We start from the raw sequence: 26,000 nt of genomic DNA on the forward strand, positions 1-26,000 counted from the left end.
AATGTTGTTTAGTCATTAATAAAAGTAGAATAAAGATTGGATATGCGATGGAAGGTTTGTTGTAAAGGGAAGATAAAAACATTTTTTTTATATGTTTTTGTGTGTTATAAGAGAAATATTGATTTTCTTGTTGCGGTATATTTTTTTTGTAAAAAAATGTTTTTTTTTCTATCTCTTTGTTTTTTTATAATGGTCTATTCATTCTCAGTCAGCCCGTAAAAGGGAATGTCAAATGTTGTTATTAAAATAAAATGAAAAGGGAGTCAGGTTTGTGGATGCCTGGTTGAGGTTATAATTACAAACTTTATAATTATAAACTTTATAATTACAAACTTTAATTGATAAAAGTTTTTTTTAATGTTGTTTATAAATACATTTATATTATTTATATTGTAAACGTAATTTTATATTTTTTTTTTCTTCGAAGTTTGTAAAAATTCAAATTAAAAAATTAATTATCAATCAAAATGGAAACTACATCTAGGCTTGTTGATCTTGGCGAATTCTACTTACAGGTGACGTTAATAAAAAAAAACAATGGAATGACCTTAGAAACGGGATCCTCCAACGAGAATCAGCGAACGATCCCTGAAATGCGACGCCGAAGGTGTTACAATTGCCAGGAGGTGGGACACCTGCGGCTTCAGTGTTCTCGGCCATCCCGGGGGGCTCGCGTACCCTTAGAAGTGCTATCCGAAAACCCGCGAGTGGGAATCAACGAAGGACGAAAACGCTCGCATCACGATTTAGAGGTGGGACAGCCAATAGACCCAATTCCCTCGGATAGACATTCTCTCAATATTCGCCATTTTGACGCTCGAGGTCAGACCCTGAATGGATCCCGAGGTCCGAGTGTGGAGGATATATTGCAGAGAGCGGTGACCACTACGCTAACTACTGGTGTTCCACAGACGGCGGGCACTGAGGATTTTTGGGTCAGCCCCATGTCTGTTTAAGAAAGTTATGTGTAAAAATATTCTCGAAATAATATTGTAAGTTTTTTTTATAGATTATTTTTGTTTTATATCCGACGATATGCCATGAGCCCATAAAGGGGTGGCATGTCGTATTTGAATATACGAATACATTTATTTTTTTACGCGAAATGCCAATCAACCGATTCAAATAAGGTTGATTGGATATAAAAATTAAATGTAATAATATTTTTTTTTATTATTCATTAATTTTTTAATATGAAAATTACGAAAAGCAGTTTTAATTAATTTTTTTCCTATGAAATTTTGAAGATATTTGTTTTTGTTTGAAATTATTAATAAAGAAATTATTTGTGTAATTTTAATGTGTTTAATTAAATCTATATTTAGAGCATTGATTAGTTTTTTTTATTTAGTTCTCTAGTTTGTCAGTTATATTTCTTTCCTGTTTTCTGATTTTTTGGAATTTCGTATAATCTTTGACAGTTTTTTTTGGTATCGAGGCTAGTTATTTTTTAATATGTTTCGCTATATTGTCTTCGTGATATGGGTTTCGCGATAATGGCTTTGTTATATAATTTCGCGATTATTGATTAATTCACATTTGTATATGTTTGTTTCAATTATTTTGTATATGTTTGTTTCAATTATTTGTTCATATTGAAGATGTTAATATACTTTCAATAATATATTTTATAAAAATAAGAAAAAATTCAGATCCACTTTCATAAAAATAAATTTTAATTTCCGATTCGCACCTCATAAAGATATGCGAATTTTTTATTTACATCATCATATAAATATATACAATCATCAAATGAAGTATGATTCCCCGTAATTCTTAACGGGTTATCTGCTCATATTTAAGATAATTGTAAAAATGCAAAATTTGCAATAAAATGCTGAATATATGCAGGGCTCTAGTTGAAATGCATAGTTTTTGAAAATTATTTTTACAGTTTTTTAATCAAGATGCGCAGTTTTTTTATACTAATAAAAATTTTATAAAATCGTTATAGAAATGTTTTTTAAAATAATTTACTTGTCCAATTTTAACATTAATATTATTGTTTACTAAGTTCAGGAGCCAGTTTGGCATAATTTTTTTTCTGAGACCCACTTGTACCTTGGGAAATAGATTAGAGGTAAAGTTTAGCAGATATAGATTAGGGTTAATTTTTATCATAATAATGTACGTATTATATCATTATTTTATTGGGTTATAAAAACACAAAAAAACTGATTTTTTTTAAAAAAACTGATTTTTTTTAAAAAAATCTACACTTTGAATAAAATATTGCGCAGTCATTAATTTGTAACCATAAAACGAATTATATAATATTTGATTCGATAAATTTTATGATATAAATCAAAATTTGAAACGAAATCGGATGGACTGTTGGAATTTAAAGATAGGTGATTAGTAGTGATGTTAAAAGTTACTTTTGAAACATAACTAGTTACAGTTACTAGTTACATTGGCAAAAACATAACTAGTTACAGTTACTAGTTACATTGGCAAAAACATAACTAGTTACTAGTTACATTTTTACAAAAGTAACTAGTTATTAGTTACAGTTATTTTTAAAAGTAACTAGTTACTTACTTTATACATCCTTCAGATGCGCATTATTTATTTATTAAATGCATTTATTTAATATAAAAAAAATTAGGATAAACAAAGTATAATCAGTTATTTAAAATAATATACTTTTTATTTATATAAAAAAATATCGCAAAATTGAATATTTACATCGAATATAAAAATATATATTTGCATTGAAAAAAAAAACATTTATTTTTCATAAAAATTAGAATCTAATAAATGTTTATTTGCTTTTAACAACAAATTAATTTCAAAGTTATTATCTAGGAGACGTGCTCGTTTATCTCCAAAGATGAGCTTACCTAGACTGAATAAGCGCTCTACGGGAGCACTTGATGTTAGAACAACATTATATTTAATAAAGAGTAATTTTAACTTTGGAAAATCGTTATATAAAGATAAAGTGTTGTTATTAGATTTGATAAAGTTTTCTATAAGTTCATTATCCAGAATATTTTGGCGCTTTAGGTCAAAAAATTCAACTACATCAAGTGATGTTGGTTTTGAGCATGATTCATTCGTCTGGGATTCACTTTATTTATTAAGGTATTTATTAAATTTAAAATTTCCTCCTTTTTTGCTTTATTACTTTCTTGCTTAATCCAAGGCCAGTCAGTTTTAAATAAAGGATGAAGAATTGCAGCAATGATGTTGTCATTATCATAAAGATTATTAAACCTATAACATGATATTATTAATTTATAAATAATTATTTGATTTTAGTTACCTTTTTTCAATACTAGCTAATATAGTATCCTTTAGAGGTTGACAATATTTTAATCCCTGCACATCTGCCATACATATATTTGTATTATTGTTGGGAATAATCAGACATTTTCACAAAATTTTAAATTAATAAATTTAATTTAAAAAATAAATTTAATTTAAAAAATAAATTTAATTTAAAATTAATTTATCACAACATATTAAAAATAAAATTAATTATTTGAATATATCTTTAAAAGTAACTAGTTACTTTTGGCAGTTACATTTCAAAATTTTTAACTAGTTACAGTTACTAGTTACAATTTTAAAAATATAACTAGTTACAGTTATTTTTTAGCCATAATGTAACTAGTTACAGGTAACTAGCTACTTGTAACTAGTTACAGGTAACTAGCTACTTGTAACTAGTTACCTTAACATCACTAGTGATTAGGGTGCACCAAAAACGCCCTAGGTATACAGCTTCGGATTTGATACTAACAACTCCTGCTTTTTACTTCTTTAAAAATGAACATATAATTTGTAATGTATTGTTAGTAATAGAAATATAGGTCAATTAATAATTCTTGCAATTCTTTTTCTTTTATTTCATATCAAAATAATATGTTCATTTTCTATTATTCAAATTCATATGATAATATAATAATGAAAATAAACATTTTACAAAAAATACAAAAATAACAATTCAATACATATCATAATTAATATTGTATAAAATATTTAGGGGTATTGATTTGCGAGGCTGGCTGTATACTCAAGCATCTGGATGATCATTTGTCCCAGCATGGTTTGATAATGCCAATAGATTTAGGAGCCAAAGATAGTTGTCAAATTGGTGGAAATTTAGCTACAAATGCAGGTGGTTTGAGGCTTTTGAAATATGGATCTCTTAGGGGCACTGTATTGGGATTAGAAGCAGTATATATTATAATATTAAATATTTAATTAAAATTAATTATAAGTATTTGCAATCAATTTTAATAAAGAAATTATGATTTAATAAGGTTTTAGTTTTCGCTTTATAAATAAGCATTTTATTAATTTAGTTTTTGATATCACAATATAAAAAAAATTGAATCACTGATTGTGTTATACGCTAGCGATGTCTTGAGCATTAATCTAAAAAATCGAACAAAAGCCTCGAGTCCAGGAAACAATCCTGAACCGGGTTTAAATCCCCTGCCTGAAGTTTAGCATGAAAATTTTTTAAATTTTCAATTAGAGCCCCCGAAAAAGTTTTTTTTTTCGAATATTTTAATTATCATAAAATAATTTAAAGTATTCTAATCCTCTTGATGTAATATAATAATAAATAACCATCAACCTATTTCTTTCAATTCAAATTATACTTTTACATTCAACTCATTCAAAAATTATATAGGCATGATTTTCTTATATTCCTATTGGATTCCCTTATGTCTAAAATTGAGAACACCTATTAATCAAATTTCCTTAAATTCATAATATTTCAGAGTTTATCATATTTTGTCGATAATATCGGTCCATCACCAATAATCACAGATTCGATTATATATCTTCTCACTCCTAGAATGTATCATATATGATAGATACATTAATAGTGCTTATAAATCAGTGTCCTTCATGGGCCTTAATATTTTGATCAAGCCCAGCCCAGGCCGCAATAAAATATTCTGAGGCCGGCCCAGCTCAACTCTTTTTAAAAAATTTAATTTATTGTATTTTCATAAAAATCAGAGACCTTGCAGAGGTACCATTTGCACGACCTGCCCCGATCTCTTTTACAAAAAATTTTTTAGCACGGTCCGGATTTTTTAAAATATTTTACATTCATTTTTACTGCAGGTCTCTGATAAAAAAAACAATTTTTAAGTGTATTTAGGCAATCATTTTGTTTATAGTATTGCAATTTATTATTAGGAAAATATTACAATATTTTTTAAGCTGGTAACTTTTAAATAAAGTAAATCGAAATAGAAAATTTTTAGATCAAGCTCGGCCCAAGCCCATTATAAAAATTTCAAGAACCTGGGTCCGGCTTAGGCCCGCTAGAAATATAATATGGGTTGGCCCGGCTCATGATCTGTTACCAATTGAGCAAAAGCGTTTAACATTGTATTTTTCTATAAAATGCTTCGTTGCTTAAATTAAAGAGAATTTTTTTTAGATGTTAAAAACAAACTATTTACATAACGCATAAAAACGCTAACGTTTACCAATTTGCACGTTGCCGTTTAAAAATATTTTTTGAAATAATACGCAAAATAAAAACGCTTCAATTTTTAAGAACTTTTAAGATTAAAATTTAATTATTAAATGACTGAAAATTTTTTATAACCCACAAGATTTTATAATAGGTTTTACCTAGTGGCCAAATCATTGATTGTATGAACACCATGCGGAAAGATAACACAGGTTACGATTTGAAGCAACTCTTCATAGGCTCGGAAGGTACCTTAGGGATAATTACGAAAGTTTGTATTCATTGCCCTCCACGGCCCAAAGATACTAATGTCGCATTTTTTGGTTTACATTTATATTTATGAGGCTTAATTTCAGTATTATTCTTTAATTATAAATGTATATTACTACAGCTTGACAATAAATGCACATATCAACTTATCAATTTTATTTTGTGTAATTATTGGTTTTATTTTATTAATGGCAATAAATGAAAATGATATACTGGGTTGAATCATTTTTTTATGGTAGGTTGAGCTTGCTGGTTTCCTCTGCTAATTTAGATATAATTGATATTTGTATAAACTTAAAGAACCTCTAATTTTTAATAAAAATAAAATAATATAAAATTATCATACTTTAATATGTTTAATAAATTTGTAGAGCAGTTTGTTGAACACTTTATCATTTTTTTTGTACAGGTTAAAATGTCAAAAGATACAAAAAGATCTTGTATCTTAAATACAAGTATTGGCGGTACTGCCCAAGTCTGTTCACACATAATTTAGCATGGAATTTGATTAATGAGATCTATAATTTTATGATTAAAATCTTATTCCTTACTTAATATATCCCAAAATTTAAAAGGTATAAGTAATATTTATTTATCATCCCAAATACAGGCTGTGATACATTCGAGGAAGTTATCGAGGCTTACAAACATGCCAAAGAGTTGTTGGGGGAAACCCTATCTGCTTTCGAGTTTATGGATAAGGGTAAATAGATGAATGATATTTTATTATATAGTTATACACACTTAGTAAAAGTAAAACTTATATCGTTCTTTTTCCGGTATATACAGGTTATCACATGATTCCCTAAGATATTTTATGCATTGGTCACTTTTCAAGACATTTAACGATTGAAATTAAAATTAACAATCAATTTGTTTTAAAAATAATGTAATATCTACTATTTTTATCAACAGCCAGTAGCGTATTTAGAGTGGAATCTAGGAAAATAATTCCCCGGAAAAAAAATCCGAGGAAAATAGTTCCTGTTATGGTCTTATCCGGAACCTAATTTTAGTGGAATAGCAAAACAATTATTATAAAAGAAACTTATTCTCCCTAACCTAAATTATCTGTAGATATCTAGTTTCTTTAAACAAAATATTATCGTAAGTTAAGATTTAATTGTATAATAGTCCTTCCCAGATATTTCATTTTTTTAAAATTTTTAAGATGTATTCTTAAAATTATACCATTTATTGGCCCTGACCAGCAGGTCTGTGCTTTAAATAAATCTAAATCTGAAATTTGTTTTTTTTATCATTCCTCTATGTTTCAAGTAATTAAAAGAAAATTAAATAAATTTTTTTCTCCTTTAAACATTTTTCCCAGTTTTTAAATATTTATTGGAAAGAAGAAATTTTATAAAAATACCTTTTATCAGTTTTATTCTTTTGAAAAATATTCATTTTTACAATTTTACAAATTTTTAGAACCTAGTTTTTTTTTAAAGATAGGAAATTTATCATTTCGAAGAAGTTTTTTTTAAATATCCAATTGGGAGATTTTAATTGAGGATTTTCACAAATTGCCTTTAAAAAATGTTTTTTTTTCAATTAGCTGGAAAATAATATGGATTCATTTAACATAAATTTACTCCTCTTATTCTCAATTCCCATTTATAAAATAGTTATCCCTATAATTTTTTATCTAAGAATTGTAAAAATAATCTATTGTGATCGTCATTTTCATCGTACACACTCCATCTTAATTTGGTGTCACTTTTTCTATCATAATATCAAAAATCTATTTAATAATATCATAGCTACCACCATATTTATCGTGTCTTATATATTTAAATTAACCTATTTAATCTCTCAGAATTAAAACCAAAACACTCCTTAAACTTTGAGAATAATCAAAGCTCAGAAAAAATACTGAATGTCAGGAATTTTCTTCATGGTCAGATATAAATCGGAATTGCCCAGAAAATGGATATTCAGCTTAAAAGATAAATTGTTCAGAAAAATATATGAAAGAATCAAATAATTTTTTCTATTGATAGAAAATAGCCACTATTAACAATCATGGGGGTATTGCTTTCTCCTCTTTTCCCGATATTGAATTCTTATAAACTCGCTATATATGATTTGTTTTCTTCGCGATTTGGGTCTCGCTTTCTCTATAAGATTTTCGCTATTATATATTGGCGATAAAAGTTATATGTTGATCTCGGTAAAAGTTCTGTTATAAAAAATTTTCGATATGGTCTTCGCTGAATAGCATGCTAATATGGATTCGCGACAAAAATTTATTCATAAAATCAATTCGATTTAATAAACATGCGCGATAAAAGTTTCGCGAAAATGTGTTTTGGGATAAAAGTTTCGCTGTCTTAGGCTAATCAAATTTAAAAATGTATTGAGTTTTAAAAAAATCTTTATAGCAAAAATCTTTGAAGATTAATTTTTAATATGATTTCAACTTGAGAGATTTTTATGTATAGAAATTATAAAAGATTTAATAATATAAAGAACTTTTATAAAAATATTTTCAATTTTAAGTAAATTTTGATCAATCTATATCTTTAAAAAATTTTTTGCTCAAAATTTTTTTAAAGATTAAAACAATGAAAATTTTAAAAATAAGTTTAAAATTATTTGACCAAGATATCCATTACTTTTGAATATTTTTAAAAATAAAGATAACCCCCTCTTTGTTTTCATTGAAATCTTAATATAGTAATATGATATTTATATATTTACTTGTTTTCTTCAAAATAAAGTTTAAAAATAATAATTATCACTATTGTCATTTTTCTATATTTCATTTTCACTGAAATCATATAACATATTTATATTTATTTTCACCAATTTGCTAAATTAAAAATAATTACATCTTAAATAATACATCTTTACTGAGTATTTTAAGAAATATTTTCATTTTTTTGGTGGCGGGATTATTTTTGATATTAAAAAAATTATTATAAGGAAATTTTTTTCCGGGGAATTATTTTTCACTCTATATTTTTTTAAATCGAAAAATGGGGAAAATTTTTTTTCGGGTATATTTTTGGGAGAATTTTTTTACGGGTTATTTTTTCTAAAGGATTGTTTTCCGCTTATCTTTAGAGTATACTTTTGTCACATAAATTTTTCCCAATTTTACTAAAAATTTAAATGGGATTTTCATATTAAAATATAAATATTAGTGTGTAATTTATTTTTTCTGACTCCCCCTCCGAGGCAAAATCATATATATGTCACGGCTAACACTATACCATGCCTTTTGTTTATATGATCATATTTGGTGTGAAGCTTTTTGAATTTATATGTAGGTAATAAATAGAAACCAACATACAATATATCATAAAAAGAATTTTAATAATTGGCAAATGACTCTGTAATATTAAGCATAATTTAGGTAATATTAAGCATAATTTAGGTAATATTAAGCATAATTTAGGTAATATTAAGCATAATATTATATATTTATTACAATTCACTTCTAATCAGAGATTGAAATATTCTTAATAATAAAAAATCTTAAAAGATTTTTGATCTCTGAGGAATTTTTGAAAATGCTATAATATTGATTTTTGATAAAATTTTCCAATTTAAAAAAAATTTGTGACGATTTTTTTCCAAACTCTGCTTCTTAGTTGAATGTAGTGTTGTTAAAGTAAGTAGTTACATTTTTGTGACTAGTTATATTTTTTGAAATGTAACTGCTAAAAGTTATTACTTTTAAAATATGTGTGTATAAATCTAAATAATATATTCAAATAATTAAATTTAAAATTAAATTTATTATTGTTTAAATGTCTGATTGTGTTCGCAAAGGATATGCAACAATAATATAATTTCCCGTCCAAATAAATTTTCTTTTCTTAAATTGTAACATTGCTGGGTTTCATAATTTTTGGATTGATGATGCTATGTGGCTAAATTAGATAGGCGTTCAGCTATTTTAGCCTGCCATAGACCAAAGTAAGCATACATATGATATAATCAACAAAACCTTAACAGCTGTTTTTAAGGATTTCCACATCCAAAATAAAAATATCTGCACAATAACAGATAATGCAAGCAATTTTTCAAAGCCTTTCGTATACCTAACTAATTTACTTTATATATTATATTTATCTTAAAATATTTAGCTCCCTATTTTCTTTAACAGAGGAAAATAATGATTCAGATATTCAATACCTCAATAGAAAATATAATGTCTTCATCTGGGCTAACCAATTATGATATTAATGACTTCGACTACCTTTCCATGTCATCGAAAATGTTCTTATCATACATTAAACTTAGTGGCAACACAAGATGCCAACAAAATACTTTTAAACAATGAGGAGTATAAGAAAGTGTATTTTGTTATACCTAAATGCCAACGTTTATGGAACTTACAAAACAAATCTAGGCCATCAGACGAACTAATTAAAAAGAGATTACATTCTCATCTGCTTATCCCGTTATAACAAGATGGGGTTTCTTTTATAATCTCTGGCCAAAATATTATCATTTTTAAATGAAGTGCCTATGGAATTTGATTTAATGTGATGAATTAAAATTGTATAGATTCACATCACATGATCTTGATTTTATAAAAGAATATTGCGGTGTAAATTTAAATTAATGTCTTTTAAAAAATTTACAATTTAAAAATTAGATTATGCAACCAGTGGCTAAAGTTATTGATATACTCGAAGATAAAAAATACATATGTCTGGGCTATTAATACCCCATCAATAATACAGATACTTATATATCTGGAAGATGTGCAAGGATTAAAATATCGTCAATAAAGGTTATATTTGCTAGTATTAAAAAAAGGTAACTAAATTAAATAATTATTTATAAAATAATAATATAATGTTATAGGAATGATATGATAAAATTATTGCTGCAATTCTTCATTCATTATTTAAAACTGACTGGTCTTGAATAAAGAAAGGAATAGAGCAAAAAAGAAGGAAATTAATAATCTAATACCTCAAGGCGAATCTCAGACAAATGAATCATACTTGAAATCAACATCATTTGATGTAGTTGGATTTTTTGAACTAAAGCGACAAAATATTGTTTATAATGAACTTATAGAAAATTTTATAAAATCCACTAATAATACATTATCTTTATATGATGATTTCCCAAATTTAAAATTACTTTTTATTAAATATAATGTTATCCTTACATCAAGTGCTCCCGTACGTTTATTCAGTCTAGGGAAGCTCATTTTTGGAGAGAAACTAGCGCGTCTCTTAGATAAAAATTTTGAAATCAATTTGTTGTTAAAAACAGATAAACTTTTATTAAATTCTAATTTTTATGAAATATAAATATATGTTTTTTTTCAATGCAAATATATATATGATATATTTATTTTTATTTCAATGTAAATATAAATATATTCTATTTTCCGATATTTTTTTCCCGGTTTGATTATTTTTTTATATAAATAAATTGTATATTTTTTTAAATAATTGATTATAATTTGTATATCCTAATTTTTTTATATTAAATAAATGCGTTCAGTAAATAAAGAATATGCGTTATATGAATGATGTATAAAGTAATTTATAATGTAACTAGTTACCTTTGAAATATAATTGTAACTAGTTATATTTTTACCAATGTAACTATTAACTTTAACTAGTTATATGTCAAAAGTAACTTTTAACAACTAGTTGAATGAAATGGCCCAAAACGCAAAACCTGCAATATTTTATGAAGGTGGTGGGAGGAACCTCATAATACTCCCTCTCCTGGTTACAGTCCCGGAATACATGAACACTTAAAAAAATAATTGAGCCTTAAAAATGGATAGATAAGTATATTTAGTTCATATTTATAAGTATTCTCGACAGATATCTTTGTATTACCTTTAACATAGTATATTAGTAGTAATTTAACCAAATAATATATTTCTTCGGTGTATTTTATCATAAAATCTTATTATTTTTGTGTATGCAAATTCACAAGATAATGCTAAAATAATAAAAATAAACATTTTACAAAAATAATAAAATAAACAATTTAATACATAACAGATATTATGATATCCGGGCATGACTAGAATACTCGTCCCCGATAATTACGCGTCCCCGGTCAAACGGGTTTAATTTATATAATATTAATAAAAAATCTTATTTAGCTTTATAAGATGAGTTAAAAAATGTTTTTTATGATTTAAAAAAAAATGATAACTTAGTAAATTTTTTAAAAAATGATTTTTTTACATGAAAAAACACGCGTCCCCGGTCAAGATACAATTTTTTTTAAAAAATAAAAGCAGATTCATATTTAGCTCATTAAATGAATATAGAAAATGTTTTTTATGATTTAAAAAAAAATGATAACTTAGTAAAATTTTTAAAAAATTATTTTTTTAAATTAAAAACTACGCGTCCCCGGTCAAGATACATTTTTTTAAAAAAAATAAAAGTAGATTCATATTTAGCTCATTAAATGGATACAGAAAATGTTTTTTTTTAATTTAAAAAAAAAGTGGTAACCTAGTTAAATTTTGAAAAAACTTTTCTTCATTTTTTGACTAAAATACGCGTCCCCGGTCAAGATAGATTATTTTTATAAAAATGAATATAGAATCGTGTATAGTTTTTCAAGGAGATTCCGAAAATGGTATTAATAATTTTTTTTTTTTTAAAAAAATTAATTTTCGAAAATATTTTTTTTGACTAAACTACGCGTCCCCGGTCAAGATACATTTTTTTTTAAATAAAAGGAGATTCACATTTAGCTCATTAAATGGATACATAAAATGTTTTTTTTGATTTAAAAAAATGTGGTAACTTAGTTAAATTTTGAAAAAACACTTTTTTTCTTCATTTTTTGACTAAAATACGCGTCCCCGGTCAAGATAGATTATTTTTATAAAAATGAATATAGAATCGTATATAGTTTTTCAAGGAGATTCCGAAAATGGTATTTATAATTTTTTTTTTAAAAATTATTTTTCGAACCGGGGGACGCGTATTTTAGTCAAAAAATGAAAAAGAAAAGTGTTTTTTCAAAATTTTACTGAGTTATCACTTTTTTTTAAATATAAAAAAAACATTTTATATATCCATTAAATGAGCTAAATATGAATCTGCTTTTATTTTTTTTAAAAAAAATGTATCTTGACCTGGGACGCGTAGTTTAGTCAAAAAAAAAATTTTTCGAAAAATAATTAAAAAAAAAAAAAATTATAAATACCATTTTCGGAATCTCCCTGAAAAACTATACACGATTCTATATTCATTTTTATAAAAATAATCTATCTTGACTGGGGACGAATAGGGAGGCATATTTTAGTCAAAACATGAAGAAAAAAAGTGTTTTTTCAAAATTTTACTAAGTTATCACTTTTTTTTATTTGTGTATTCATTTAATGAGCTAAATATGAATCTGCTTTTATTTTTTTTTAAAAAAATGTATCTTGACCGGTTACGCGTAGGGACGCGTAGTTTAGTCAAAAAAAAATATTTTCGAAAATTAATTTTTAAAAAAAAAAAAAAAATTATTAATACCATTTTCGGAATCTCCTTGAAAAACTATACACGATTCTATATTCATTTTTATAAAAATAATCTATCTTGACCGGGGACGCGTAGGGACGCGTATTTTAGTCAAAAAATGAAGAAAATAAGTGTTTTTCCAAAATTTTACTAAGTTACCACTTTTTTTTAAATCAAAAAAACATTTTATGTATCCATTTAATGAGCTAAATATGAATCTGCTTTTATTAAAAAAAAATGTATCTTGACCGGTTACGCGGAGGGACGCGTAGTTTAGTCAAAAAATAATTATTATTAATACCATTTTCGGAATCTCCTTGAAAAACTATACACGATTCTATATTCATTTTTATAAAAATAATCTATCTTGACCGGGAACGCGTAGGGACGCGTATTTTAGTCAAAAAATGAAGAAAAAAAGTGATTTTTCAAAATTTTACTAAGTTATCACTTTTTTTTAAAATAAAAAAAAACATTTTCTGTATCCTTTTAATGAGCTAAATATGATCTGCTTTTATTTAAAAAAAAAATGTATCTTGACCGGGGACGCGTTGTTTTTTTATGTAAAAAATTAGTATTTTAAAAATTTTACTAAGTTACCACATTTTTTTTAAATAAAAAAAAACATTTTCTGTATCCATTTAATGAGCTAAATATGAATCTACTTTTATTTTTTTTAAAAAAATGTATTTTGACCCGGGTTTTTAATTTAAAAAAATAATTTTTTAAAAATTTTACTGTTATCATTTTTTTTAAATCATAAAAAACATTTTCTTTATTCATTTAATGAGCTAAATATGAATCTGCTTTTATTTTTTAAAAAAAATTGTATCTTGACCGGGGACCCGTGTTTTTTCATGTAAAAAAATCATTTTTTAAAAAATTTACTAAGTTATTATTTTTTTTTAAAATCATAAAAAACATTTTTTAACTCATCTTATAAAGCTAAATAAGATTTTTTATTAATATTATATAAATTAAACCCGTTTGACCGTTGACGCGTATTTTAGTCATACCCTGATATCCAATTTTAGATTAAAATATTAGGTATTCACATATTGGTAGCAATTTTAATTTTGTTTCAAATGAATTTTTGCATTTTTTATAGTGGTGCTTTCTACATCATCCAATCATTAAATTAAAAGTTAATTATTTTTATTAATCATGTAAATTCTCAAAGCCAAATAATCTAAAAAAACATATGTATTATTAAAAATTAAATTTCTTGTTTATTTTTTAAAATATTTTAAATGAAAAGCAGATATTTTTTTAAAATAATGTAAAACATAAAATGAAGAAAATTTAAAAAAGTTTGTTATTCATCCTATAATTTGGTTTGTTTTTAACCTTATTTGCTTTGTTTTCATTTCGAGGGTGTCATAAAACATATGATAGAATTATTTAAAATATTCAATGTAAGATTAGGAATTCAAATCCCAATTTTTTTTTGAATATGGTCATTTTGCAACAATAATGATTAAAAGTGATGGCAAATTCATGTTTTGAACCGAAAAATGGTATGATATTAAAAATCCGAACCGGGTTTAAAAATTCGTCGCCTTAGAATTTGAATAATCTATCTCTACTTTTTGTAATTTTACAGAAGAGCAATTTAAAAAATTAAAGGTTCTATTGTTTTCAATAGAATGGCTAACCTTGTATTGGATTTAATTTAGTTATTTTATAAATATTTCGGATTTTTTAATGTAATTATAATAGTATAATTATAAAAAAATCATTTTTGACAAGAAGTGGATATAGAATAACCTAATTCCCAGGCGACGAATTGCTCAAAAATTAACTTTAGTCCGGACCTATTAAAAAAAGTTGTAATTTTATAAATCAGTCAGAAAATGTTTGAAAAACATATAAAAGAGCGTTTAATATTCATTTTCTGCTGATATTTCTAATTTCCCTCTAGAACAATTTTAAAAGTTCCCAAACTGGACCACGAAATGAATAAAAATAGAAATCCGAGCCTGGCCAAAAGATTTCCCCAAAAAATTCAGGATCGGGCTTGAAAATGATTTTTTTCCATTTAATTTTATTATACGATTTGATTTTAAAAAGTTTCATGATTTGCCAACCCTATGCGATGATATAGTATTCCTACCTACCGTGTTTTGTTTTATTCAAAATAATAATATTGAAAGCCGAATTTAGCTTTAGGATTTCACTTAAATAGTTATTTTATGGTAAAAGGGATCAGATATTAATTTGTTTAATGGGGGTATATAACCTAGATACTACAAGAGATTAAACAATATGGATCATACAACCTATTTTTACATTATAAAATAATTGAATTATCTCATTACAAAACTATAAAAATCTTTATATATTCATACATACACACACACACACACCTCTCGTTGTTGGGGAAGAATGTATGGAAGCCGTGGTTAACACATTTGGCTACAAATATCCATTTTCTTCTACACCAAATCAATCAAATTTAGTTACGAGTTCCCACAATTCTATCTCACCTTACCATTTTTTGGTAGAAACCATCAAAACAAGTGATGAAAGATTTTACGAATGCGCAAGCATCATTAATTGCCCTCGAACTGTGGTGGCTAGGAATGAGAGTGAATCTAGCGATATCTGGAAACTCCGGGAAAATATATACCCGGCTCTTTGCCAATACAAAAATCCCGACTTATTCATCAGTTACGATGTTTCTTTGCCGCTCAAGTCCTGGCCTGAGCTTGTTCAGCGTCTTTACCAAGTTTCCCAAGACACATCTGTCCAGGGTTAGTTTAAAATCATTTTTCTAGTTTGACAGAGGAGGAAAACTGGGGGAGGGGAGGGTTAAGATGGGGAGATTTATTGTAAATTATTGATTAATTTTAAAATATTAAATAATTCTTAAGATTATAATCTTTTGCAAGTCCTAATATGGTGATTTTTATATATTTTTACGGAATAGACTAATTTATATTTATTTTAAAAGGTAGGCTAGGCTAATTTGTTTTATAAAATCAAGGTATTGTATTACTCTCATTTTCTTAGAATTTTTCATCCATTTTAGTCCTTTCTAAATTTATATTGCTGCCATTTAATATATTATATTATGCTTTTTGAATAATGCAGGGTGTAGAAAAGATGTTTATTTAGAATAGAATACGAAAGAACAATTTTTGAATAATAGTCGTGACTTATTAATTTTGAAATTTGTACAATTAATAGAGAAGTTTAAATGTATAAATCTTTATTTTTAGTTATCTCAAAAATTTATATCTTTTTTAATAAAAATAGCGTTAGTAATTTACAAAAAATATCTTTTATAATTTTAACAAAAAATATAAGATAGTTTTATCAAGATAAAATTAAGATCCTTTCAATTTTGAATAGATATAATAAAATATAAAATAAACTTTATACAAATAAAAATGCTAATAAATTTTTTAAATTATCATTTTATTGCCCTCTCCAGAATTTTAATTTTTCGTTATTTTAAATAATTTGTTGTAGGTATTTTGCAAATTGTTTCTAATGGAAATTGAAAATATTAGCATTAAATGATTCAATACATGATTTCCCATCTTATCAAACTATTTAGGGCCCACTCAAGGTCAGGCCTTCAGGTCTCTGATTTTTGTAGAATTAGAAGAGATTCAAATGTAAAAATATTTATTTTTTTAACAAAAAAATCTTTTATAATTTGAATAAAAAATATAAGATAGTTTTAAATAAATTAAGATCCATTCAATTTTGAATAGCCATAATAAAATATAAAATAACTACACAAAATTAAAAATAAACTAATATGAATATACAATAAGTTTTTTTATATTAACTATTCAACATTCTCCCTCTTCTAAGAAGCTTTCCCATAATTTCATGTAAGCTGTCGTCGAGAGCTTGTTGACATCGTTTTGGCTGTTCATGTTGTTGCATCAGTCAAATTTGTTATCGTTGGCTTGTATTTATCGCATTCGATTTCACACGTTGGTTTGTCCAATTCGTATTTATTATCCTATCATAAGTTGTCTTCATCAATCTTAACTTTCTCATATAAGCTTGCTTGTGGTACTCGGTTGTTATTATTAACAATTTTCAAAATTGTTATCATCATCAATAAGTCTTGAATAATTAGGAATAATAATTGATGAAATTGGATATTAGAATAAGTGAAATATCGGAATAATATATGAATTTGTAATAATATATAGAATATAATTAATTTGAATAATCGAATGTTGGAATGACAAATCAACAAGATTATTATATAATATTTTTAACATTTAATTTATTTTTCGCGTTTTAGTGTCCAATCTTTTATTTATAAATTAAGTTATATAATCTTTTAAATAAGCAGGTTTTTGTTTAATACATGTTAGCCTAGAAATCGGTATTACTTTATCTTTATTTATGGTATTTTTATTTGTGTCCACACTTCCTTCCTTAAAAGAATTTTTAGAGTTAGACTCATAATTCACACTCTCTTTTTCTTATTTGGTCTAAATGTCTCCTTAATATACCTTTATCTCTCTTAACTTGGAACATCATGTCACTTTCTTTGTGTGTTACCATGCCTTTCCTCCATTTGTCATCACCTTGTATTTTATATCAAACAAAATCTCCTATATTAAAGGTTCTATTGCGTGATAATGTTGTGTTAACTCTATCCTCTTTTTCCTGCAACGGTTTTAATAAGTCCCATTTAATTCTAATGTTTTGATTGAACATTCTTTTGGAAGGTGTAACTTTTGATGTATCATTTCCCGTGTTTCTATAATAGAAAAAAAAATTTGTCAAGTAGTATATAAGTCAATCTTTATATTTCTTTTCATGTGCGTCTTAAACGTTCTCACCATACGTTATGCGGACATAAGTACATTTTTAATACCATAATCGTTCAAAATTTTTTAAAATCATTACTTGTGAAGTTATTACCATTATCAGTAACTATAGTTTCAGGTATTCCGAATAGCGAAATGGCTTTAAAAAATTTTTTTAGTTGTAATATTTTTGACAGGAACAATAATTAGAAATTTGCTATAGGCATAGACTATTATCAACCAATTTTTTGAATAGCGGACCCGCGTAATCTATGTTTATCCTTTCAAATGGTTTGGTTGCGGAAACCCATGGTTTTTGTATTAGGATTGTCATGATATATATTACAGTCGTCTTACTTTTTACTATCATATCAAATTATGATAATATAAATTATGTGAAACATGATAAAAAACTAATAAAAATATAGATATTAATAAAAGTAATAAGTTAGATAAACCTTCACGCAACCATATTTTTGATAACACTTTTCCTAGATATAATTGTAGGAATGAGAATAATAATAATTATAACAGAACTAATGACAATTTTAGACAAAATTATGACAACGGATATAATAATAATTATAATAGTATAATAGTGATCAGAATAACAATCATATTAATAGAAAATTTAGAAACTATCACAATAACTACAATTATCAATCTAATAACAATAACTCAAATAACTACGGTAGAAATAACAAGTGGTGTAATAATAATCAGAGGAAACAGATTCAATACGATGATCAAAATCGCATTAATTACTGATTCTATATAACAACTCAAATAACTAAGGTGGAAACCGCACGTGGCATGATTACAACCAGAGAAAGCAAATACAATATATTGACCAGAATCGATATAACAATAACAATTGCAACATGAATATTGAAGATTGTTGAAGACAAAGTCGACACTGCCAAAGACAATAATGATAGTGATCTTAACGTCAACAACTTAACTGAGAACACGCATAATGATATGATAATATTAGTGCTTTTATGACTACTCTAAAATTAAATGATGTCACTACAATAATGCAAGTCGATACAGGATCAAAATTCTCTATCATACCTCATGATATAGCTAAGAAAGTTGGCATAACAGAAATTAAAAAATCCAACTTGCAACACAGCCTACGACAGAAACTTAATCAAGTCAGGACAACTCAAGTAAAAGTAGATTATAAAGGTATCACTTAAAATTTAATTTACAGCAGTGGTTGTTGAATGAAGAAAAAATCCATTATTGGGACGTTCATGGATTAACGTTTTCAAAAATATCATGAACAAATTTATAGCAAATATTGACACCAATTACGAAGATGAAATAAAAAACTGATTAAAAATTGTGAATCCAAAATGACCAACAGACTCATTAATAAAGCAAATGTCAAACTACATTTAATAAGAGATGCCCAACCTAAAATTATACCACCAAGACGTATACCCTATGCAAAGATTGATCTTGTAGTCAAAGAACTCAATAGATACAAGAAAAAATCATCGAGCAGGTAAAAGATGTTCGAAGGGCAAGTCCTATAACCGCCGTCCACAAAGATGATGGGAGCATTAGGCTTTGCGCAGATTTTAAAGACACTATAAATCCAGCTCTAGAAGTTTTTAAATATCCAACCTAAACTTTCGGAAGGGAAGAAATTTACCAAGATCGATTTTAAAAATGTGTCGACAGATCGATTGAGCAGAAATCTTTTGACAATATCCACACACAAGGGATACTATCAATTTACTAGACTTCCTTTTTGGCTAAAGACCTCATCTGCAATCTTTCAATAAATTATGGACCAGATGTTTGGTGATATGTAAGATGTCATATTTTATATTGATAATTTCTTAAAACTTGAAATAACGTGAAGCTCACTTAGACAACATCAAAAAAGGTGTTTGAAAGAATATTGTCATATGGGTTAGTACCTCATTTTGCCTAAAGCTTATTTTTAAAACAAAGTGAGATCCCTAGGTCATGATATTGACGCCAAGGGGATTCATGCTAACCTTGACAAAATTGTAGCAATAATAAATATGCCAGAACCAAAATCAGCTGCTGAATTATCAACACTTCTTTGTATGGCGGATTACTATAGAAAATTTTTTAAACAACTTTGCAGAAATTGCTGATCCTTTATACAAAATTGTCAACAAATAGGCATGGAACTTAGAACACTCTAGAAGTTTAAACGATCTAAAGACGTTGATTAGTTTTCCTCCAGCTTTGACTTATTTTAATCCTGAATTACCTATCGGAATTTCAACTGACGCATCTAAATGTGGTTTAGGAGCTGTATTATTTCATACTAAAAAAGACGGCAAAGAAAACCAATAGCTTTTGCTTCGAGCACCTTATTAAAATCCGAAATGAAATACACTAATATTGAGGGTGAGGCTCTCGCTATTATGTTTGCTATTAAGATATTCCAGGAATACTTAATCGGGACTAAATTTACAATAATTACTGACCATAAACCTCTAGTCCATATTTTTACCAAAGGACTTAAGGGTAACAGTACTATGTCCGTAATAATTCAAAAATGGAATATAACATTAGGAGGTTATGATTTTAACATAAAGTATAAAGACGGAAAATATAACGATGTTCCTGATTGTCTTTCAAGATTAACACAAGAAAGTAACAATGAAGTTGTTGAAAATATCACAATTACGAACCACTTTGGGGATATACCTATTAACTTTAATAAAATACGTGACGAAATTTACAAAGATATTGAAATAACACAAGTCATCAATGATATTAAGAACAACGAGCCTATAAGAATTAAGATTTAAAAACATTGAATTAGAATTAAGTATAATATAAGATTGTCTTTACAAAAACAACAAATTCCGTCTAGTATTAGAAAAATCGTACTGCAGGCATTACATCAAGGTGATTTGGGAGCAGGAAAAATCAGATCCTTAGCCAAAGATCATATGTGGTGTCTGGTATGAATAATGACATAGAGATGGAAGTAAAAAGTTGTGACGACTGTAATATATATCATGACAATCCTAATACAAAACCCATGGGTTTCGGCACAAACCATTTGAAAGGATAAATATAGATTACGCGGGTCCTTTTTTCACAAAAAATTGATTGACAAAAGTCTATGCCTTTAGCAAATTTCCATTTATTGTTCCTGTCAAAAATATTACAAACGAAATCCCATTAAAAAAATTTTTTAAAGCCATTTCGCTATTCGGAATGACTGAAACTAGAGAACGTTTAAGACGCACATGAAAAGAAAAGATTGACTTAGATACTTCACTTGACAAATTTTTATTCAATTATAGAAACACCGGAAATGATACATCAGGAGTTACACCTTCCAAAAGAATGTTCAATCGCTACATTAGAATTAAATGGGACTTATTAAAACCGTTGCAGGAAAGAGGATAGAGTTAACACAACATTATGACGCAATAGAACCTTTAATATCGGAGATTTTGTTTAGTACAAAATACAAGGTGATGACAAATGGTGGAAAGGCATGGTAGCACACAAAGAAAGTGGCATGATGTTTCAAGTTAAGACAGATAAAGTTATATTAAGGAGGCATTCAGACCAAATAAGAAAAGGAGATTGTTATAATACATTTTTAAATTATGAGTCTAACTCTAAAAATTCTTTTAAGGAGGGAAGGGTGGACATAAATAAAAAATACCATAAATAAAGATAGATTTCTAGGCCAACACGTATTAAACAAAAACCTGCTTATTTAAAAGATTATATAACTTAATATATAAAAAAAGATATAAAATAAATATTGGACACTAAAAAACGCGAAAAATAAATTAAATGTTAAAAATATTATATAATAATCATTGATTTGTCATTCCAATATTCGATTATTCAAATTAATTCTATTCTATATATTATTCCAAATTCATATATTTTTCCGATAATTCACTTATTCTAATATCCAATTTCATCAATTATTATTCCTAATTATTCAAGACTTATTGATGATGATAACAATTTTGAAAATTGTTAATAATAACAACCGAATACCACAAGCAAGCTTATATGACAAAGTTAATGATGATGATAACTTATGATAGGATAATAAATACGATTTGGACAAACCAACGTGTGAATTCGAATGCGATAAATACAAGCCAACGATAACAATGACTGATGCAACAACATGAACAGCGAAAACGATGTCAACAAGCTCTCGACGACAGCTTACATGAAATTATGGGAAAGCTTCTTAGATGAGGGAGAATGTTGAATAGTTAATATTAAAAAACTCATTGTATATTCATATTAGCTTATTTTTAATTTTGTGTATAGTTTATTTTATATTTTATTATGGCTATTCAAAATTGAATGGATCTAATTTATTTTGATAAAACCATCATATTTTTACATTTGAATCTCTTCTAATTCTACATAAATCAGAGACCTGAAGGCCTGCCCTTGAGTGGGCCCTAAACAGTTTGATTAGATGGGAATCATGTATTGAATCATTTAATGCTCATATTTTCAATTTCCATTAGAAACAATTTGCAAAATACATACAACAAATTATTTAAAATAACGAAAATAAAATTCTGGAGAGGGCCATAAAATGATCATAAAATAAAATTTTTTAGCCGGGATCAAAGTTTATATATATCTACAGGTCTAATTCTAATTTGTGGCTATTTTATCGTTCAAGATGATTGTTCGTTATCATCTATTCGTTGGGATTCATCTTTTTAAATCTTCTTTACTTAATTTATTATAAACAAGACTTAGAAACGACAATATCTTGTTGCGGACATTTCGGAGATGAGAATATTCACGCTACCTGCTCCAGTTTCTCCAAAAATGAATTCACTATGCAAACAGCTGCCTCAAATAATTTGCTCCAACTACTTTCTAATGTGGTTTATCGCGAATTCCCTGCCATAAATAAAATAAATTATAGCATTAGCGCGGAACATGGAATAGGTTTGCTCAAGGCCTCTCATTTCGCCAGCCAATCAAACAAAAATATGGCACTTTCATCCATCAAAAGTCTTTTTGATGAGTCGGGGATCTTGAACCCTTACAAAATTTTCTTATGAAACATGAAATACTTTATAGTAGGGCTGCACCGATATTACATTACCGATAAGATCTGCTCCGATAGCGGATTTGTATTTGGCTATATAAATGAAAATTCTGATCATCATTCAAAAAAAATAATATGGAACTATATGTATTATTATTCTTTAATGGCTAATAACTTAATAAATAAAACATTATTAAATACAAACCTTTGTTTACAAATTTATTTACATAAGATATATTTTTATAATTTTAATTCTGAAACTCTTTTTTTTATTTTAAGAGTCGGGATAAGTAAATATTCCGAATAAAATGTTTAAATTTATATACAGATTTTTATTATTTTATTAACTTATATTATATAAATTAATGACAAAAAAAAATTAATATAAAATCGGTTTCGGGGCTGTTAGGATAAATATCGGAACGGATCGGTGAAAAAATTATGGATCGATGCAGCCCTAACTTATGACAATTAAAAATATTTTATAATCAAGTATATATAGTTATATAATAGTTACTTTATATTTTTTTAGACAATATTTATTACTTATATTTATGATTATACAATTTTATATTATGATATGAATTGTAATATAAAAGAACACTTTTAAATATTTTTAAATTTTTATCAAATTATTATCATGATAAAAAATAAAATTTAATTATTTTGTACATAATATCTATTATATTCGTAAATTTAAACAAATATTTTGAGAAATATATTTAATAGAATGAATAGATATTCAAAATTATTGGAACTGATCATAAAGCTATAAAATTTATAACCTACATTATTTATAAGAATCCATGATCTCTGTCAATAAAAATCTCGGATATAGTGTACCCCAAGAACTTATTAAAAATGGTCCTCTAGGTATGAATATAAATAAATAACCTGTTTTATTGAATGAATTTTTTAAAGAACTACATATATTTTTCTTCCTGATCAAATAGAATAATATAATATATCTTATTTAGTCGCGTTTCTTTTCCTACTAAAATAATTAAGGTAAAAATATGAATCTTTCTGAAATATGACATCATCCATTAAATAATGGTTAGGAACTGAGAACATTTAAATTTAAATGCTTTTATAATATTCTGTACATTTTTTTTTACATTATGGTTAGCAAACAATTTTTATAATTGACTGTTTGTTTTAAAGGTATTATATTGTTTTTTGAAACTTCATATAAGCACTTTTTAATTTCTGTTATTGTTTATTCTTATATGTTGATTACCATATTTTAAATTAAATAGATTTAGCCGATAAATTTTCAAACTTTTATTGTCTTATTGAAAACTCGGGTTGTTCTGAATTGTATAATAAAGAAATCTTGGAAAAATTTTGCCATCATTTACACAATATCCTCAAACCCGCTATTTCAAACGATAAAACCATGAAAGTATAATTTTTTTTAATAATAATAATCTTATTACATTTAGTTAAGTTTTAGTAGAGGCATACAGAATACAGACACCGCCATTTGTTTAGATCTGATATCGCCGATACTAAATTGAAACTTATTTCAACTAATCCAATATTATCTATTTAATGAAAAATAATAATTAATTACCGTGTATTTATCTTAAATTTATATGATCTAATATTAGCATTGTATCGTAAATAGATAATTTGTTTAATATCCACCATTTTAATGCTAATGATATCTTACGATACCGATATTTATAATACATTTTTATAGTTTATTTTTTTCACGGAAATTATGGCAAAGAAAAAATTATCTAAAATATTTTTTTTGAGATTGTTATCGCTCAAAATTTAGGCCAAGCCAGGATGTTATGGAAATTGAGGGAATCTATCACCTTGTCCTTAGTCTCCGACGGCTACGTTTATAAATACGACATCTCTCTGCCTCTCACCGATTTCTACAAATTAATCAAGGACATAAGAGCAAAGCTTCTACCTTTAGGTTAATTTTAAACTTATAGAGGTTATAAATATTCTTCCCCCCTTCCCATTTACTTATTTTTCTCTATCTCAAAAAATTTTTTATGTTTTAGTAACATAAATAATATAAATTTTTTAAATTTCAGGGAATAAAATCATTAGAGTAGTTGGTTATGGACATGTAGGCGACGGTAACTTACACCTCAACGTCACTTCTAAAAAATTTTACCGTGAAGTATTGAACGAGATTCAACCCTATATTTATCAAAAAGTTACTGAATCATTGCAACACGAGAACAAAATAAAAAGATCCAATTGTTCTTTTGAATATAATTTAAATTCCACTAGAGGCAGCATTAGTGCCGAACACGGTTTAGGTTTGGTAAAGAAAGAATTTTCCTATTTGGGAAAATCTGCGGTCTATTGGAGGTGCGCTCAAAAGTTAAAGAATCTTTTCGATCCCATTTTTATATTAAATCCTTACAAAATGTTGAACACCGATCATTATAATTCTTAATTTACTAATATAAAAAAAACCTTTTTATATGATTGTCTTTATGGAGTTTATTGTATTTTTTTATGACAGTGTTAACATTGCATACATTAATATCTTTAAAAATAGTTATATATTCCTTATAATCTGAATAGTATTGAAATCTATGATGTGGCTGGTGAGGGGCAAAAAACTCAGAACGCCTCAGTTTAATTTGATTAAAATGTTATTTTAAAAACAGGCCTTATTTAAAAAGAACATTTGGTACACTTTAATAATAAAAACTAACCAGACCATTAAGCAGTTTTGAGGATTTTTTTTTAGAATATGTTACAATGGCATTGTCTCAATTTTATAACATATATAATAAATACCCCAATAATGTAAATATAAAAATACTTTTAAAACATAATTTTTTTATATAATTTTTTAAATGCAATACAATTTAGTACTTTTTATCTGTTATTATATAAGATTCCTTAGATAGAGAATTCATTTCTATTAATTTTAAATATCATAATTTAAGTCAAAATAGTAAAAATAAGCGATTTTATATGAGCAGAACACTACCAAA

At 26.3% G+C, this 26,000-nt stretch overlaps 1 protein-coding gene across 7 annotated transcripts in view; it reads left to right on the plus strand.

The window, feature by feature from the left end:
• Nucleotides 1–25,766, plus strand: part of LOC135930845 (D-2-hydroxyglutarate dehydrogenase, mitochondrial-like) — a 49,892-nt gene extending 24,126 nt beyond the window's left edge. For 2 of the 7 annotated variants that reach the window (XM_065467633.1, XM_065467634.1), the window contains 9 exons: nucleotides 485–992; nucleotides 3,992–4,185; nucleotides 5,604–5,772; nucleotides 6,330–6,422; nucleotides 15,567–15,935; nucleotides 23,824–23,895; nucleotides 24,282–24,427; nucleotides 24,787–24,955; nucleotides 25,080–25,763. In XM_065467633.1, coding sequence (XP_065323705.1) covers nucleotides 4,063–4,185; nucleotides 5,604–5,772; nucleotides 6,330–6,422; nucleotides 15,567–15,935; nucleotides 23,824–23,895; nucleotides 24,282–24,427; nucleotides 24,787–24,955; nucleotides 25,080–25,450 — 1,512 coding nt within the window. In that variant the 5' untranslated portion in view covers nucleotides 485–992; nucleotides 3,992–4,062 and the 3' untranslated portion in view covers nucleotides 25,451–25,763. Of the gene's footprint in view, nucleotides 1–484; nucleotides 993–3,991; nucleotides 4,186–5,591; nucleotides 5,773–6,329; nucleotides 6,423–15,566; nucleotides 15,936–23,823; nucleotides 23,896–24,281; nucleotides 24,428–24,786; nucleotides 24,956–25,079 lie in introns of those variants that run through there. The other 5 variants (XM_065467632.1, XM_065467636.1, XM_065467637.1 and 2 more) reach the window with 4 other exon arrangements.
• The last annotated feature ends 234 nt before the right edge of the window (nucleotides 25,767–26,000 follow it).

Source organism: Gordionus sp. m RMFG-2023, chromosome 1 (genome assembly GCF_954871325.1).
Source record: "Gordionus sp. m RMFG-2023 chromosome 1, tfGorSpeb1-WG-v2, whole genome shotgun sequence".
In the NCBI taxonomy this organism is placed as follows: domain Eukaryota; kingdom Metazoa; phylum Nematomorpha; class Gordioida; order Chordodea; family Parachordodidae; genus Gordionus; species Gordionus sp. m RMFG-2023.